The sequence below is a fragment of the Rana temporaria genome, chromosome 1, assembly GCF_905171775.1.
Source record: "Rana temporaria chromosome 1, aRanTem1.1, whole genome shotgun sequence".
NCBI classification, from domain to species: Eukaryota; Metazoa; Chordata; class Amphibia; order Anura; family Ranidae; genus Rana; species Rana temporaria.
This window is the reverse complement of record NC_053489.1, coordinates 574,911,078-574,930,477: the sequence shown is the minus strand read 5'-3', so window position 1 is coordinate 574,930,477 and position 19,400 is coordinate 574,911,078. Positions and strand designations below refer to the sequence as shown.

At 42.9% G+C, this 19,400-nt stretch overlaps 1 protein-coding gene across 1 annotated transcript in view; it reads left to right on the top strand.

Moving 5' to 3' along the window:
- Positions 1-18,346, top strand: part of CRACD (capping protein inhibiting regulator of actin dynamics) — a 222,359-nt gene extending 204,013 nt beyond the window's left edge. Inside the window, exons 9-11 of the mRNA XM_040334703.1 lie at positions 4,399-4,589; positions 13,822-13,975; positions 16,190-18,346. Coding sequence (XP_040190637.1) covers positions 4,399-4,589; positions 13,822-13,975; positions 16,190-16,347 — 503 coding nt within the window. The 3' untranslated portion in view covers positions 16,348-18,346. The remainder of the gene's footprint in view (positions 1-4,398; positions 4,590-13,821; positions 13,976-16,189) is intronic.
- The last annotated feature ends 1,054 nt before the right edge of the window (positions 18,347-19,400 follow it).

Here is a 19,400-nt window from a genome sequence, read left to right as displayed (position 1 = left end):
ACCAGGGGTGCAATAAACACTACCTGAGGTTAATTGAAGCTAAATGCATCTGAATAAAGTGCTTGGCATTTACATAGATTAAGTTCAAGTTAACTTAAGCCGCGTACACACGATCAGTCCATCCGATGAGAACGGTCTGATGAACCGTTTTCATCGGTTAACCGATTAAGCTGACTGATGGTCCGTCGCGCCAACACACCATCGGTTAAAAAAACGATCGTGTCAGAACGCAGTGACGTAAAACACAACGACGTGCTGAAAAAAAACGAAGTTCAATGCTTCCAAGCATGTGTCGACTTGATTCTGAGCATGCATGGATTTTTAACCGATGGTTGTGCCTACTAACGATAGGTTTTGACCTATCGGTTAGGAATCCATCGGTTAAATTTAAAGCAAGTTGGATTTTATTTAACCGATGGTTAAATAACTTATGGGGCCCACACACGATCGGTTTTGACCGATGAAAACGGTCCATCAGACCGTTGTCCTCTGTTTAACCTATCGTGTGTACAAGGCCTTAGAGTTGTATACCTTCCCCAATGATGACAACAAGGAACTTGCACAAAACATGGACAAGTTAAACAGCAAGAGCTGCTAAAGGAAGATATTGACAAGTTAACTGCACATCAGTGGGATATACAGTTTATAGATGAGCATACTGCTTCCCACATAGGCTTCTCTAGTTATTATGAAGTGCTTCTTTAAACAAAATAAATTCTAGTTCATGTATCTTTATGAAAAATTACAATGAAGTTCAAATAAAAAAAAATATATATCATAGCTCCAACTGTCCCTGATTTCGAAAGTCTGTTCCTGATTTGGAACGAAGTTCCTCTGACCCTTTTTCCTCCTTCATTTTGGTCTGATCTATATACTTGTACATAGCTTACAACTATCCCTGATTTGGAGCAATGTCCCTCTGTCACTCTCCCCCCCCCCCCCTCATTTGTCCCTCATTGTGGTCTGATCCATATAGTTGTATATAAAATGCACTTTTTATATTTCAAAAAGTGTTCCCAGTGCTAAACCTTTCATACAAATTCTAAATTGCTGCATTTGTAAATATTTAAAATCAATATAAAGGAATAGTAGTGGTAAAAAAAAAAAAGCTCTTGTGGATTTTTTTTTTTGCTGTCACAATGTACAGGGAGTGCAGAATTATTAGGCAAGTTGTATTTTTGAGGATTCATTTTATTATTGAACAACAACCATGTTCTCAATGAACCCAAAAAACTCATTAATATCAAAGCTGAATATTTTTGGAAGTCGTTTTTAGTTTGTTTTTAGTTTTAGCTATTTTAGGGGGATCTATGTGTGTGCAGGTGACTATTACTGTGCATAATTATTAGGCAACTTAACAAAAAATATATATATACCCATTTCAATTATTTATTTTTACCAGTGAAACCAATATAACATCTCAACATTCACAAATATACATTTCTGACATTCAAAAACAAAACAAAAACAAATCAGTGACCAATATAGCCACCTTTCTTTGCAAGGACACTCAAAAGCCTGCCATCCATGGATTCTGTCAGTGTTTTGATCTGTTCACCATCAACATTGCGTGCAGCAGCAACCGCAGCCTCACAGACACTGTTCAGAGAGGTGTACTGTTTTCCCTCCTTGTAAATCTCACATTTGATGATGGACCACAGGTTCTCAATGGGGTTCAGATCAGGTGAACAAGGAGGCCATGTCATTAGTTTTTCTTCTTTTATACCCTTTCTTGCCAGCCACGCTGTGGAGTACTTGGACGCGTGTGATGGAGCATTGTCCTGCATGAAAATCATGTTTTTCTTGAAGGATGCAGACTTCTTCCTGTACCACTGCTTGAAGAAGGTGTCTTCCAGAAACTGGCAGTAGGACTGGGAGTTGAGCTTGACTCCATCCTCAACCCGAAAAGGCCCCACAAGCTCATCTTTGATGATACCAGCCCAAACCAGTACTCCGCCACCACCTTGCTGGCGTCTGAGTCGGACTGGAGCTCTCTGCCCTTTACCAATCCAGCCACAGGCTCTTCCATCTGGCCCATCAAGACTCACTCTCATTTCATCAGTCCATAAAACCTTAGAAAAATCAGTCTTGAGATATTTCTTGGCCCAGGCTTGACGTTTCAGCTTGTGTGTCTTGTTCAGTGGTGGTCGTCTTTCAGCCTTTCCTACCTTGGCCATGTCTCTGAGTATTGCACACCTTGTGCTTTTGGGCACTCCAGTGATGTTGCAGCTCTGAAATATGGCCAAACTGGTGGCAAGTGGCATCTTGGCAGCTGCACGCTTGACTTTTCTCAGTTCATGGGCAGTTATTTTGTGCCTTGGTTTTTCCACACGCTTCTTGCGACCCTGTTGACTATTTTGAATGAAACGCTTGATTGTTCGATGATCACGCTTCAGAAGCTTTGCAATTTTAAGAGTGCTGCATCCCTCTGCAAGATATCTCACTATTTTTGTCTTTTCTGAGCCTGTCAAGTCCTTCTTTTGACCCATTTTGCCAAAGGAAAGGATGTTGCCTAATAATTATGCACACCTGATATAGGGTGTTGATGTCATTAGACCACACCCCTTCACATCACCTAATATGCTTAATTGGTAGTAGGCTTTCGAGCCTATACAGCTTGGAGTAAGACAACATGCATAAAGAGGATGATGTGGTCAAAATACTCATTTGCCTAATAATTCTGCACTCCCTGTAGAGTAAAATATTTCCTATCATCTGTGCCGTCTTGCCACACAGAGTTAATCCAGCTCTGAGCAATCCTCTTTTATTGTTCAGTGAGATAAAACGGACTAACAGAAAAAAACCTTGGTCCGTTCCCGCCCCCTTGCTGTGAATGACAGGTTATTTACATATCTCATGCACTAGCTTGGAGACAGGCATTTGTTTTTAATTCCCACCACCACTCCTTTTCTGAAGTCATGTGGTTACTCTTCTGGATTTTGACTGGATGTTAGTGATCATAGTGGAATTTAGTGGAAGAAAAACATACGACAAATTGCATGTTGACAAGGGGAGTGTAGAGGTGGGCGGAGAGTCTACTGACATCACGACTCCACCTACAGAGCTCCAGACAACAGATCCACCCACAGAATCTGCAGTTTTTCAGTTCTTATAAGAGACAGAGGGGAGACATTTGACAGGTAGAGATACATGCAGGAGGCATCTATATCCTTATAGATCAGCACCATGGCAGTAGTTTAGAAAGAACGAGAGTTGGTTTACATCCACTTTAAGCTTTGTTTTTTGGTTAATTCTCCTTTAAGGGGGTGTGACAGGGGGCGTGTCCTATGCCTACATATGTTTTCTAGTAGGTGTCCCTCATTCCCATCTCAAAATGTTGGAAGGTATGGTTGGATATAAAGTGCACTATTTATCTTTCAAAAAGTGTTGCTGCATTTGTATATTTGAAAAGTCAATATAAAGAAATAGTAGAGGTAAAAAAGGCACTTGTGGGTTTAACTAATCATTTTTTTGTATAATTCTCCTTTAAGGGGGGCGTCCTATGCCTACATACTTTTGCTAATAGGTGTCCCCCGTTCCCATCTCAAAAAGTTGGGAGGTATGATGTTATATGTCTAATGAAGTCAAAGGGCCAGATTCAGAGAGAGATACGACGGTGTATCTCCTGATACACCGTTGTATCTCAGAGTTAGGCCGGTCGTATCTATGCGACTGATTCATAGAATCAGTTACGCATAGATATGCCTAAGATCCGACAGGTGTAACTGTGTTACACTGTCGGATCTTAACTGCAATTTTAAAATGGCCGCTGGGGGCGTTCTCGCTGATTTACGGCGTCGATATGTAAATCAGCGAGATACGCCAATTCACGAACGTACGCGGGCCCGACGCAGTCACTTTACGTTGTTTACGTAAGCGTTTTCCCGGCGTGTACTTACCCCTGCTTCTATGAGGCGCAGCCAATGTTAAGTATGGCCGTCGTTCCCGCGTCAAATTTGAATTCCACCGGGGGATTTAAGATACGCCGCCGCAAGTTTGGAGGTAAGTGTTTAGTGAATTACCCACTTGCCACTAAAACTTGCGGCGGCGGATCTTAAATCAGATAGATTACGCGGATCTAAAGATCCGCTGATCTATCTGAATCTGGCCCAAAGTTTCTATCTCTCTGAGCACCCTGTGAGCTCCAAAAGCTTGTAGATTGTAGCTTCCAGTTTTGAAGTTGTTCTGTAAAAGCGCATGCTACAGGAGAGCCAAGGTAGAACTCTTTTTGGAGCTAGAACTGAATATGTGCATACTGAGCACCCCACTTTCAGGGGCTTGGTAATTAAAATGCCGGTGTTCTGCCTAACTCTTTATGCCAACTGAGTACTTTAATTACATAACATAGAAAATGACAATAACCCAATGAAATATATTTAATGTTATTTTCTCTAACAGACAGGCCTGTTCTGCAGAGTCGGCATTCTTTAGATGGCTCCAGGTTGATGGAGAAAGTTGAGCCTGCCCAGCCTCAATGGATTACACTCGCTCTACAGAAACAGAAAGGATTTCGGGAGCAGCAGGCAACCAGGGAAGAGAGGCGGCATACCAGAGAGGCTAAACAAGTGGACAAACTGGCAAAAGAAAATGTAAATGAATGCACTTGGTTGAAAATATTTAGTATACAAAACTACAGCCATAAATAGTTTTATGTATATAAGAGAGTGGTTAGTACATCTGACATGAAGGGGATATTTCTATGCACAGTTTGCAGTTCTGCAGCATCCTATGTTACCTGTGAGTGAGTATTACCACACTGGTGAGGTTCTCCTCCTCTACCTTCCTGTATGCTGCCTACTCCCTCTTCACCACACTTCCTCTACTGCTTGAAACATGTTGATTAGTGCAACGGAGCAAATGCAATGGAGGTTGACGTTGTGTGGTGCATCAACCCAGTCTGTCGGATAAAAGGGTGCTAATAGGCTTAACGCGTTTGTTACCCCAACATTTCATATTTCTGAAATGTGCCTGCTGTACCATGTACTTTTATGAAAATGTATCCTGTTCTCTTTGTATTAGAAAAGAAAAAGGTGGACTTTTACGGCACTAATAGTATTCCAAAATATACAGGATATTGAGAGTAGGAAAATTGTTTTATTCACAATTGTACATATTTATCAAAAAAATGAAATATTGAATTAAAATATACAGTTCCAATGATTGTCAATATATAAGTAAATACATGAAGAACCTTCTTTACATCCGGCGTGTTTCGGGGTAACCTTCTTCAGGGGTGTGTAGAGAAGGACAAGTAGTTCATGTATTATAAAGGATGATGAATATTTCATTGGATAAGATTTTTTAAAAGAATTGAAAATATAAACGGCACGCTGGGTTCAATCAATGAGGTTGCCAGTCAAACAAGAAATGGGTATCAGGATATACAATTAATGCAGGTTTGAGACGAACATTTATAGGGAACAGGCAGGCCCGGACTGGGACAAAAAATAGGCCCGGGCATTCTAAGCTGAGCAGCCCATTTTGTTAAAAACCAAAATTGGGGGGGCAATTTATCAGGGAAATGACTAATGTTAGCGCTTCAATGATCATGGCACCATGGTTGTTATGGTATCAGGATGATTGAAGAGCATTATTTCTATTATTACCTTGTAATATAAAATTAATTGGTTCAACTCACCATAATATCGAATCAGTGGAAGCCCCGAGTGTGTCACTTGCCACGTCACTTGCCACAAGTTGCAGATTGTCACTTGCCACATCACCTGCCACACGTTGCGGATTATCACTTGCCACGTCACCTGCCACAAGTTGCAGATTATCCCTTTCACGTCACCTGCCACAAATTGCAGATTGTCCCTTTCACGTCACCTGCCACAAGTTGCAGATTGTCCTTTTCACATCACCTGCCACAAGTTGCAGATTGTCACTTGCCACATCACCTGCCACACGTTGCGGATTGTCACTTGCCACGTCACCTGCCACAAGTTGCAGATTGTTACTTGCCACATCACCTGCCACACGTTGCGGATTGTCACTTGCCACGTCACCTGCCACACGTTGCAGATTGTCACTTGCCAGGTCACCTGCCACAAGTTGCAGATTGTCACTTGCCACGTCACCTGCCACAAGTTGCGGATTGTTACTTGCCACATCACCTGCCACATGTTGCGGATTGTCACTTGCCACGTCACTTGCCACATCACGTGCCACAAGTTGCAGATTGTCCCTTTCATGTCACCTGCCACAAGTTGCGGATTGTCACTTACTACATCACCTGCCACACATTTGGGATTATCCCTTTCACGTCACCTGCCAAAAGTTGCGGATTGTCACTTACCACATCACCTGCCACACATTGTGGATTGTCACTTGCCACGTCACCTGCCACAAGTTGCGGATTGTCACTTGCCACATCACCTGCCACACATTGTGGATTGTCACTTGCCACGTCACCTGCCACAAGTTGCGGATTGTCACATCACCTGCCACAAGTTGCAGATTGTCCCTTTCATGTCACCTGCCACCAGTTGCGGATTGTCACTTACTACATCACCTGCCACACATTGTGGATTGTCCCTTTCATGTCACCTGCCACAAGTTGCAGATTGTCACTTACCACATCACCTGCCACACATTGTGGATTGCCACTTGCCACGTCACCTGCCACAAGTTGCGGATTGTCACTTACCACATCACCTGCCACACATTGTGGATTGCCACTTGCCACGTCACCTGCCACAAGTTGCGGATTGTCACTTGCCACGTCGCCTGCCACATGTTGCGGATTGTCACTTGCCATGTCACCTGCCACTTGTTGCTGATTGTCACTTGCCACAATTTGCGGAATGTCACTTGCCTGCCACCAGATGCAGATTGTCACTTGCCACCTCACCTGCCACACCTTGCGGATTGTCACTTGCTAAGGTGGTGTTTTGCTTGTCAGAGTCAGGTAGCAGAGAGATGATGTAATCTCCCTGCTGCCTGCACAGTGAGGGCGAAAATTACTGCCGGTATGCAAGGCGGGCACGGGGCGGTGAGAGATGATGTCATCTCTCTGCTCCCCCGGCCGCTGGCTTGTTGATTGGCCAGCCACCCACAGAGCCGACCAGCTGACCGCCCACTCTCTGACTCTCACTCGCTGCTAAACCGCCCGCTAAGACTCTCTGGTGCCAAATTCCGCAACTAAAACTAATTTCTCTCGGGAGTGGCAATTTCCCTGCGTCAGCCTATTGAACACGGCCAAATTACAGTACCTATAAATCTCCATAGGCAACGCTTTTAAAGTCTTTACAGTTACCAGTTTAGAGTTACACAGGAGGTCTGGTGCTAGAATGATTGCTCTCACTAGGTTTGCGGCGATACCTTACATGTGTGGTGCTATTGGCATTTATTTATTTTTCCTTTTGTCATTTTTTCAACTTTTTTTTTTTGATCAACTTTATTGCTGTTAAAATGGCATGAACAACATCCCTTGTAATAGCATGGGCCGTGACAGTTCGGCCCCATACACACGAGAGAATTTATCCGCGGATACGGTCCAGCGGACCGTTTCCACGGATAAATCCTCTCAAAGATTTCCGCAGATTTCTATGCGATGGAGTGTACACACCATCGCATTGAAATCCGCGCGGAAATCCTCTGGCGATGACGCGTCGTGCCGTCGCCGCGATTATGACGCGGCGACGGGCGCGACGCTGTCATATAAGGAATTCCACGCATGCGTCAAATCATTACGATGCGTGCGGGGAATCCCTTTGGACGGATGGATCCGGTGAGTCTGTACAGACGAGCGGATCCATCCGTTGGAATGGATTCCAGCAGATGGATTTGTTGTGCATGTCAGCAAATATCCGATCTGCTGGAATCCATCCCAGGGGAGATTTATCCGCGGAAAAAGATCCGCTGGCGTGTACACACCATAGGATCTATCCGCAGAAACCCATTTGCTGGGATTTATCTGCGGATGGATTCTATCGTGTGTACGGGGCCTAACTCTTTTATGGAGAGATCTGGGGTCTATTAGACATCAAATCTGTCCTCTGGCCTCCAATGGAGCCAATCAGTCTGATCGGTAATGGCCAGGTAACCAAAGAGCCAGAACAGGAAGTGACTAAACCCTCGCTCCTTGTTTCTGACGTCACAAGGTAAGAGGAATAAGATCAGTTCCTCTCACTGTGTGCCTAGAGCTGAATGCCACCAGTTGCATCCTTACTGGGTTGCCCACTCACACAGGAGAGCCTGGTGAAGGCGGCGGTGGGAGGGGGTATATATATATATATATATATATATATATATATACCCAAAAGGTGTCCCAAAGTCGGACTGCATTGCATTGCCGGTTTGAAATCATGCGAGTTCAGATGAACTCGCACAATTTCAAACCGGCAATGCAGTCTGACTTTGGGGGAAGATTTGTCTATTCAAATTGCCCCCGAAGTCGGCAAAAGTAGTACAGGAACTTCTTTTGGGAATTGGTGCGGCGCTGCAAAGTCGATGACACACTGATTCGGACAGTGCTATTGCCGGCTATAGCCGCTGATTTGGTATGTGATTTGACATGCCAAATCGGCCCAATGTGAATGCAGGACGCCTTTTGGGTACAAGAACTGTCCTTCTCTCACACAATCTCTGACACCATCACTTTGCCCCTTTTACACTAGAGGCGCTTTTCAGCCCTTTTCAGGCGTTTTAGAACTAAAAATAGTGCCTGAAAAGTGCTAGTAGGGTGCTTTTAACCCCCACTAGCGGCCGCGGAAGGGTTAAAACCGGCCGCAAAGCGCTGCCCCTTTGATTTCAATGGTCAAGGGAACTTTAGGAGTGGTGTCCTGCTAGCAGCATCTTTGAGGCGCTGTAAGGAGTGGCAGTGCACCGCTCCAGTGTGAAAGCCCTCTGGCTTTCACATTGGAGTGAAAGGAACGGCTCTTTCAGGGCGCTTTGCAGGTGCTAGTTTTAGCGGTATAGTGCCTGCAAAGTAACCCAGTGTGAAAGGGGTACAAGAGCATTGCTGGTTGGTTTGGAGAGTTTCGTAACCTGTAACAACCAGATTTCATGATTCTGCACTTAGGCTTCTTTCACACTGGGGTGCTTTGAGGGCGCTAAAGAGCTAAAAATAGCGCCTGCAAAGCGCCCTGAAAAAGCGTCTCCCAGGGCTTTCACACTGTAGCGGTGCGCTGGAAGCACGCTCAAAAAAGTCCTGCCAGCTGCATCTTTTGAGGCGCTGTAGGAGCGGTGTATCCACCGCTCCTAAAGCGCTCCTGCCCATTGGCGGTTTTAACCCTTTTTCGGCTGATAGCGGTGGTTAAAATTCCCCCGCTAGCGGCCGAATAACGCCACAAAAAGGACAGTAAAGCGCCGCTAATAACAGCGGCGTTTTACCGCCGACAGCTCACCGATCCAGTGTGATAGTAGCAAGTTCTGATTGGCAGCTGTGGAGAAATACCTCCTGCTAGTAAATATATATATCATTTCATTGATATCATGAGACTGGCAGACTTTATCAGCTTCTTCTTGCTAGTGATCCAACTAGCAAGAAGAAGCTGATGAAGTCTGAAAGTCTCATGATATCAATGAAATTAAATATATATTTACTAGCAGGAGGTATTTCTCCACAGCTGCCAATCAGATTTCAGGGTCGTTTAGGCATTTTTATTTAACTGCTTATTAAAAACAATGACAGGCAAGCTATTAAAAAAAAAAAAAAAAAAACATTGGCAGGCTGCCATACTGTGTCACTTACCTTTCTAGACGTCGAGCTCCCTTTAAGACACCAGGCCTCCTCCAGCAGCTCCTCCCCCTTCACAGTCACATGACCGGCCTGACGTAATGAAGCCCACCTTGCTCCTTCCTTCTAAGCCTAGAACAGAAGGCTGGCCGGCGGCCGTGGAGGCGGCTGTGGAGCCTGCCGTGGTGAGCGGCGCAGCCATGCCAGCACAGGGAGAAGCCCAGACGCTGCCTCAGAGTGTGGGGGGGGACCCGGCCGGACACCTGCCTAATAGAAATGCGGCCGTCTCCGCGGAAATCGGCCGCGAATACGGCCGCGATTTTAGCGCAGAGAGGCCGGCCAAGCAGCTGAGCATGGGGACATGTTAACTGTCGGCCTGGCTGCCGAGGCCCACCGGGCATATGCCCGGTGTGCCCTATGGCCAGTCCGGGCCTGGGAACAGGTGTTGATCCCGTTAGGGGGAAATTATTCCAAAGATCGAGAAGCCGGTGGATCAGCCAGAAGAGATATACTGGGACTGGGAAGGAGGTCCCTGATTATATGAGATCCGCAACAGACCTAATAATGTCCGCTGTCAAACAGTACACTGTATTATTGACAGGATCAACCTCACAGCTTGACAATCCAGCAAAGAATGCTCATTTAAAAAAATTGTATCCAATGAAATATTCATCATCCTTTATAATACATGAACTAATTGTCCTTCTCTACACACCCCTGAAGAAGGTTACCCCGAAACACGTCGGGTGTAAAGAAGGTTCTTCATGCATTTACTTATATGGTGACAATCATTGGAACTGTATATTTTAATTCAATATTTCATTTTTTTGATAAATATGTACAATTGTGAATAAAACTATTTTCTTACTCTGAATATCCTGTATATTTTAGAATAACATTAGTGCCTTAAAAGTCCACCTAGGGGAACCCCCTTTTTCTTTTCTCATATATACTGGATGTGGCACAAGCATACATTTGCCATTCACCCCCCTTTTGTTCTCTTTGTATTGAAATCCCTGGTGTTCCTGACAGTCCTAAGGATTTCCTTAAAAAAACTGACCACACTAAGCAGGAGAACACACTGTGGTCAGTTCTCTAGCTATGCTGGGAACTCAGTGTGCTCTCCTCCAATGATAAGGCTTGTCCTGGCACCCCCCGCTGCACAGCTATTCACTAGGAATCTCAGTGTGCTGCTGCTTTTCCTCCCCCCAGCTTTTATGCAGCTGACAACAGAGGGAATGTGATAATTTATAATAAAGGGAAAAAATCGTTTTTTATAATATCTACAAAAATGTTTTTCCTTTCATTTCTATTTTAAACTGAATGGGTTGTATTACAAGGTGATTGTTTACAATCACTTTAATGGAGGAGGAAAGATCAGGTAACACAGGAACCTGCCAGTTCTGAATATTAGTGTGACTGTCTGGCTGTATAGTATGTTGGATGTGTGAATGACAAGAATTACTATATTAAGTATGGGTTATACTAAAGCCTTGTACACACGATCGGATTTTCCTGATCGGAATTGTGTGATGACATCCTGTTTTCGGAAAATCCAACTGTTGGTATGCTCCATCGGACAATTGTTGTCGGATTTTCCAACAACAAATGTTGGATAGCATGCTTTCAATTTTTCTAACAACAAATGGGTGTTGTCAGATTATCCAATCAAGTGTACAGAAGTCCTCCGGACAAAAATCAAAAGTACAAACACGCATGCTCAACACAACGCAACATTAGCAGAAGTCACCCAAAGGGTGGTGCTAAAGAGCTGAAAAACCACGTAGATTCATGTTTGTTGGCCGACAATTCTTTGCCGTTTGTGAGCAAGACAAGTTCATGGCCAACGCCCTTTGGACAAAAGTCCTACTCTTTGTCCGCGGAAAATCCGATTGCATGTACCAGACTTTAGAAGCAAGTAAGCAAGGCAAACTCTCAGAAGCAAGGCAGAAAAATGGCTTTCATTTGAGATCTATTCAAGGTCAGCTTTCTATCTGTTAAAGATTAATTCCCACTGACTTGTATGGAGGAATAAAAGCAAGGAGGTGCAAAGCATGGCCAACATAGCTAGAAATTCAGGTGAACACTGCTCTTATCAGGTCCCATTCAAAATTCAAATACCGCATTTGAGATCTCTTGGATTAGTTTAATCAATTTAAATGTTCGACAGTAGTTCTGTCTTAAAGTGGGGGTTCACCCCAAAAAAAAATGTAACATTACATTCAGCCGAGTTGTCAGAATGACAATCGGCAGTTTTTTTTTATTTTATCCCCGTACATACCGTATTTTCATTGCCGCTTCTGGGTATGTCTTCTGCAGGACTGGGCGTTCCTAATTGATTGACAGGCTTCCGACCGTCGCATACAGCGCGTCATGAGTTGCCGAAAGAAGCCGGACTGCGAGTCGGCTCTATACGGCGCCTGCGCGCCAACGTTCGGCTTCTTTCGGCAACTTGTGACGCGCAGTATGCGAAGGTCAGAAGCCTGTCAATCAATTAGGAACGCCCAGTCCCGCAGAAGACATACCCGGAAGCGGCGGTGAAAATACGGTATGTACGGGGACAAAAAAAAACAAACAGCCGATTGTCATTCTGACAACTCGGCTGAATGTAATGTTAAATTTCTTTTTTTTTGGGTGAACCCCCGCTTTAAAGCTCAAGTCCAGGATTTTTTTTATTTAATAAGGTGCCCAGCCATAGGTGTGCACAGCCTATTGCATTAATAGCTCAAATACACATGCATGTGTGTGTGTTTACATATATATGGCCCCTGCAGATTAATCTCCCTGCCGGCACAGTGAAAGAGAAGTACTTCTCTTATGGCAAAGCCGATAAGAGAGAGAGATCTTTCCCATCTCCCAGTCTTCACGCAGAATGATAATGCCAATGTGTACAAGGTGATTATGGTGTATCCAGGCACACCAGGCACACCCTGTGGGCATGCCTATGTTCCCAGCACAATTAAATAAAAAAAAGTAGCTTTTGATGCAATATTCACCTTCTTTTTTTTGGTCTGACCCCCACTAGTAACGTTCCTCTTCCAGGCTGAATGATGCCGTTCAACTCACTTTCTGTGGACCCAGATCATCATAGACCAGGGATAAGCAAATAGCGGACCTCCAGCTGTTGCAAAACTACAAGTCCCATCATGCCTCTGCCTCTGGGTGTTATGCTTGTGGCTGTCAGAGTCTTGCTATGCCTCATGGGACTTGAAGTTCTGCAACAGCTGGAGGTCCGCTAATTGCATATCCCTGTCATAGACACACCCTGGGCTCAAAATATTTCTGCACAGAACAGCATTCTGACTAAGTTCTTGTTCACATTGGAGCAATTTTTCGTGCGATTTGACAGGTCAAAGTCGCAACCTATCGCTGGCAATGACACTGTTCCAATCAGTGCGACTCCGACTTTGTGGCGCCGCACAAGTAGTTCCTGCACTACTTTTGGCGACTTCATTAGACATCTGTGCATGAAGCCGCACAGATGTCTTTCAAGTAAGACCCAAAGTCACAATGAAATACGGCTTTGAAATTGTGCGATTTTAGATGAAGTCGCACGATTTCAAAGCCACATTGATTGTGAACGAGGGCCAAAGGAGGAAAGACCAATGATGTCGAGCAACTGTCCAAAAGCTCCATTTAAATTACGTATAAAGGAGGAAAGACCAATGATGACGAGCATCTGTCCAAAAGCTCCATTTAAATTACGTATAAAGGGATTTTCTTAAAACATAGGTTCAGGGAGCTTTAGGGAGAGATGGTGGTCTCAGAAGCTAGAGTTGGGTTTTAAGGGCTAATGGTGTTTGTGGGCTGCATCTGACATTCAATAATAATAATAATAATAATCTGACATTCGTTCCTGAAGCAAACTACAAATGTACAGTTATAAGAAAAGCTTGTTGTTTGAAAAGTAGGGTTGAAGTAACGTTCCTAAAATGAAGCACAAACCTCATTGTCATTGTTATGAACTGGAAGCCATTGTAGTATCATATGTCCTAGTAATGTAATTAATTTCTTCTGAATTGAATATTACTGTCAACTTCCAAACAAATATTATGTTCAGGCACAAAATAGCTTCTTCCAGTACACTGATGACATGTATACTTTTTAATTTCTTGTTTTTATTCATCTTTTAATGGCAGCCGTCCACTGTTCACACTGGAGAATACCGGGGCAGAAGTGGCTCACTCCAAAAACCACTACCACAGGAAGAGAAAAAAGGTGACACAGTGGTGACCAGACTACAGCGCAGAGAACAGCTGCAGAAATCCAACACTCTTCCAACATCTGTCACAGGTACTACTCAGGGAAGACGCAGGGAATAGAGAGGCAACTCCAGCATTACCCAAAGAGTTATTTCTGCTGATGAAAAATATGCAGTGTATAGAGAGTTTGGCATTTACATGTTTTGTAGTGTTACATCCTGGAATGAAAATAGATTGCATGCCATTTTTCACCATTTGATTTACACAGCACATTAATGTCAGCCGTTTTCTCTTTCTGTGTCCCAATTGGAAATATTTGTCCTCACTTCTTATTGTGTCACCAAGACAGGAAGCAATGAGATTCTCCTGATTAGACAAAGTGCACGAAAGGGCTAGAACCTCTCAGGCTTTAATTGCTGTCTGGATCCCCACTGGGATTTCATAGTTTAATAGTTACATAGTTAGTCAGGTTGAGAAATAGACACAAGTTCATCTAGTTCAACCAAAAAAAAAAACAATCCCATATACACAATCCTATACCCACAGTTGATCCAGAGGAAGGTGAAAAACCCCAGCAGAGCATGATCCAATTAGCTACAGCAGGGGAAAAAAATCCTTTCCGATCCCCCGAGAGGCAATTGGATTTTACTTGGATCAACTTTATCTATACATTTTAATACCCAGTTATATTATGTACATTTAGGAAAGAATCCAGGCCTTTTTAAAGCAATCTACTGAGCTTGCCAGCACCACCTCTGGAGGGAGTCTATTCCACATTCTCACAGCTCTTACTGTAAAGAAACCTTTACGTAGTTAGAGATAAAATCTTTTTTCATCTAGACGTAAAGAGTGCCCCCTTGTCCTCTGTGATGACCTTAAAGTGAATAATTCAACACTAAGTTCACTATATGGACCACTTATGTATTTGTACATGTTGATCATATCCCCCCTTAATCTCCTCTTCTCAAGAGTGAATAAATTCAGTTCCTCTAGTCTTTCCTCATAGCTGAGCTTCTCCATGCCTCTTATCAATTTGGTTGCCCTTCTCTGCACTTTCTCCAGTTCCCCCAATATCCTTTTTGAGAACTGGTGCCCAAAACTGAACTGCATATTCCAGATGAGGTCTTACTAATGATTTGTACAGGGGCAAAATGATATCTCTCTCTCTGGAGTCCATAACTCTCTTAATACAAGAAAGGACTTTGCTCGCTTTGGAAACTGCAGCTTTGCATTGTAAGTTTTTATTGAGCTTGTGATCTACCAAATCCCCAGATCCTTCTCCACCATTGATTCCCCCAGTTGTACTTCCCCCTAGTATGTATGGTGCATGCATATTCTTAGTCCCCAAGTGCATAACTTTACATTTATCAACATTAAACTTCAGTTGCCCAATTAGACAGAGTATTGAGGTCGGCTTGTAAACTGGAGACATCCTGTAAGGACGTTATTCCACTGCATAGCTTGGTGTCATCTGCAAAGACAGAAATGTTTATTTCTTTCTGGTTTGAAATCAGGAAAATAACTGAAAGGAAACATATAAAGCAATAAAAAAATATTTTTGGGGGAAAATCTCCCCAAAGGGGTCACTGACTACAAAAATGAGTTCTGTCCCTTATCTTCTCAATCAAAAATACAGAAGGCTAGCATAGAGTCAGATTGTTTTGAAAAATGGTGACAAGTGAAGTCCTACCTTGGATGGCATGAAAAAACAGAAACTTACTGCAACTCATTAGTGTTCCATTTTCATTCTTCTTAAATTTGCGATAGCATTGTAGCCGTGACATTTTAGCAAAGCTATCATTTCATATTTGTGGAGGGTGCCCTGTTAGGTAGGCTATATGGGGCCCTGTGATTTCTTTCAACAGCCCTGATAACCGTTATCATCAGATAACAAACAGGTTGTGCAGATGTCTCCAAAAAAGCTCTATTGCCCTTCTGAACAGCCCTATGTCGTAGAATACTTACTTATCAGTCAATCCCCAGGTCCCAATAGTGTCAACTACTGCCATGTTAGTTGCTTTTTGTTCCTGAAGCTTCTGTATTGCACATGTTATATGTTATACTATAGACTTATTTGAAGAGTGGTGGTACACTGCAACATGGGGATCCATGTATTGGCTGTTCAAAGTAACCCTTCTGCTAAGGCTGCTCAGGAGGGGACAGACTGGTCTTTGGGCAAGAGGGGCATGGAGGTGCACCTGTCCTTAAAAGTGTATAGAATAAATAAAGTACTGTAGGTGACTCTTGTATTTATTTATGTACAAATCTAATAAATGTTAACTAATTTTATTATTCTCTTCAACAGTTGAGATTACAGAGACCGTCCCTGTAACTCTTGCGAAGGACCTCCCAAAGAGATTCTCCACTCCTGATGCCTCTCCAGTGTCCTCTGAGCCAGCATGGTTGGCACTAGCCAAGAGGAAATCAAAAGCATGGAGCGACTGTCCACAAATTATCAAGTAGATCACCTGTACTAGATGCATAGACTCTATGTCTTTATATTTTCTCTGTGTTCCACTATATGGTTGATAGAGATGCACAGTGATGGAAGTTCTTTGAAGTCTTACTCAAGAACTATTAATATAGTATTTATTATTTTGGTTAAACGTGAACAAGTAAATAACCCAGGGCTGAGTTTATGATATACCGGTAGGTAGGTGGAGAAAGTTATCTTCAATAGGGCTATGAAATAATATCCTGAGCAAATAACCATATTTGTTCTTTGGAATCAATGAACAGATCTCACTATGCCTCTGACTCCACACAGAAATATACTGCCTTTTGGCTTGTGTATATTGCTGAATATAGGAAAATAATACAGATTAGTTTGTATCATTGCTTGAAAAATAGGTGTAAACAACTGCACAAAATGAAAATGATGTCTTCTATGGACCAATATGGCCAATACAGTTTTGCACTTTTTCTTTATATTTTGCACAGAGTGGATTTATGTGCCTCTCCTACATTGCTGTTGACTATATGGTGGGTTTATAATATTGTTTCCAGTCACTGTTTGACTGACCATTAAACCTACCAAACAATGTGGGCTTAACCCTAAGAGAACCCTTCAGCATGTCTGACACCATTGAAAGAGAAATCCAGATTTAAAAGCCTTTCCATATCAAGTAATACTAATTAATGCATTTGTAAATAATACACGATTATGTATTTGTAATGTTAATTTATTTTGCAAAACACAATTATATTTCGATCTTCTTTTGGCCACCGGGTCTATGGCTATACTTAGCTAATTAGATGAAGATGCCAACAAATTAGCACTTCTCTAGAAAGAGACAATTCAATTTCTTGAGCAAAACAAAATCCTTATAATAAACCTGTTAGGATAGAAATAAGGGATCCACCATTGCTCTCTTTCACACCCTGGCTTTGCTACTTAGTTAGCCCTAGATCTGGAACTGGTTGGGCCTTTTCAGACTTCCATGACAGTGTGCTTGTTTCAGGTAAGTGACACACTATTTCTCACTAGTTCTTGATGTCAGGAAGAAGGTGACAGCCCCACATCTTTCACCATTTAAAGGAGGTCAGAATGGCAGCTCCAGTTAACTTTTACATTAATGCATACCCTAGATATGCAGCAAAGATATGCAGCAATATCGGGTTGTATGAACCGTCTGCATGAACAAACCAATGGCATGAGTAAATACTTTCCTTTTTCCATTTATCTGGGGTATGCACTAACATGAATGAGGCTGATTTAAAGTGTTAACTGCTGTTGGGATTTCCATCATGAAAAACAACAGTGGTAGTCATATGCTATTATATTTAGAGAGTATTTTGTATACAAGCGCGTGTGTAAAATGGCTGTTGGTTTTACAGGTGTGCCTTCGGTCTGGCTGTTCAAGGCAGTCATATAGCAGGGCTATCTTTAATTTCTCAGGATAATAGAAGTGACTGTACAGTCCCAGCACAGAACACAAGAAAGAGCTACTGCATTCTGTTTCAGTGTAATAATAGTTGATTGGATAAACCTCTTGTCCAATCATTTTTTAGCTTCACTGTAAATAAGTCTGGCTGAAATATGTAACACAATGCTTAATGGCCTTAGAAATCAAGGATATGCATAGTAACAAAGCATGGCTGTATCATATTATATACAATGAAACTAAATACCCCATTTTTTAGGTGCTCCCCCAACTTCAAAGGTTTTTTTTAAATTAGGAAATTGCACTTAGGTACTATTGTGAAGAAAATGTTGCTACTTTAAAAACATGCTAATAAAATCAATTGCATTCAGTAGCAATTGATAATGAAAACAAATATAGGTGACATTTTAGGAACATATTTCTGTGGTTTCTGGTACAGTTACTATATGAATCAGGATCCCAGAACTCACCAATCCCATTGTCCTCCATTGCTCCTTGGATGTATTAGAGCAGTGGTTCTCAAGCCTATCCTCAAGTACCCCCAATAGGCCATGTTTGCAGGTTTTCCTTAATCTTGCACATGTGCTTTAAATCAGAGTCAATGGCTTGGTATTTTGGACAGCCATTTTATTTAAGAGAAATTCCCAAAACATGGCCTGTTGGGGGTACTTGAGGACAGGATTGAAAACAGTTTTTCCCCCGATTAAGCCTTATGCTATCAGTGTATGCTAAAAGCACACTGAGGATTCACAGCATGCAATAAAAGAGCAGACAGCAAATGGTCCAATCCTTCAGTGGTTTACTTTTAACTTCATCAGACAGAGACATGTATGAACAGTGAGGCTAATCCCTACAACAACTAATGCCTAATCTGAGGTACCCAGCTTGTTTACTTAGAATGTTGAAATTGCTTTTTTTATAACAAATCTGGAAAGGAGTATTTTGCTGCAATTAACACAGAACATGCAAGTTTAAAGCGGATGTGCCAGTAAAAAAAAAATATTAAAAGCCAGCAGCTACAAATACTGCAGCTGCTGACTTTTAATATTAGGACACTTACCTGTCCTGGAGTCCAGCGCCGTCCGCAGCAGAGGACGAGCGATCGCTCGTCTCTCTGCTGCTCCTCCCGCCATCCTCAGTGAGGGAACCAGGAAGTGAAGCGCTCCGACTTCACTACCCGGTTCCCTACGGATCATGCGCGAGTAGCGCTGTGCCCGCCGATTGGCTCACACGCTGTGTGCTGGGAGCCGAGTGTTCCCAGCACACAACGGGGGACAGACGGGAAGTCTGGAAAAAAAACGTCTTTTGCCCGAGACGTGTGGCCGGAAGTGGGTGCAAATACCTGTCTTTAGACAGGTATCTGCACCCCCCTCCCCCCTGAAAGGTGTCAAATGTGACACCGGAGGGGGGGCGGGTTCCGATCAGCGTGAGCTCCACTTTAGGGTGGAGCTCCGCTTTAATGAATGATGCACTTTGTACTGCCATGTGCTTTGTTTTTTATCTAAGCAGTTTCCTACATTAGAATGAAGTATACATTTTGTAGATACATGACCATCTCATCTATATAAGCTTGTTGCCTCTCCTACCGCCTTTCAATTCAAAGTAAAGCTGGCTATAGATGGATCCTTTTTT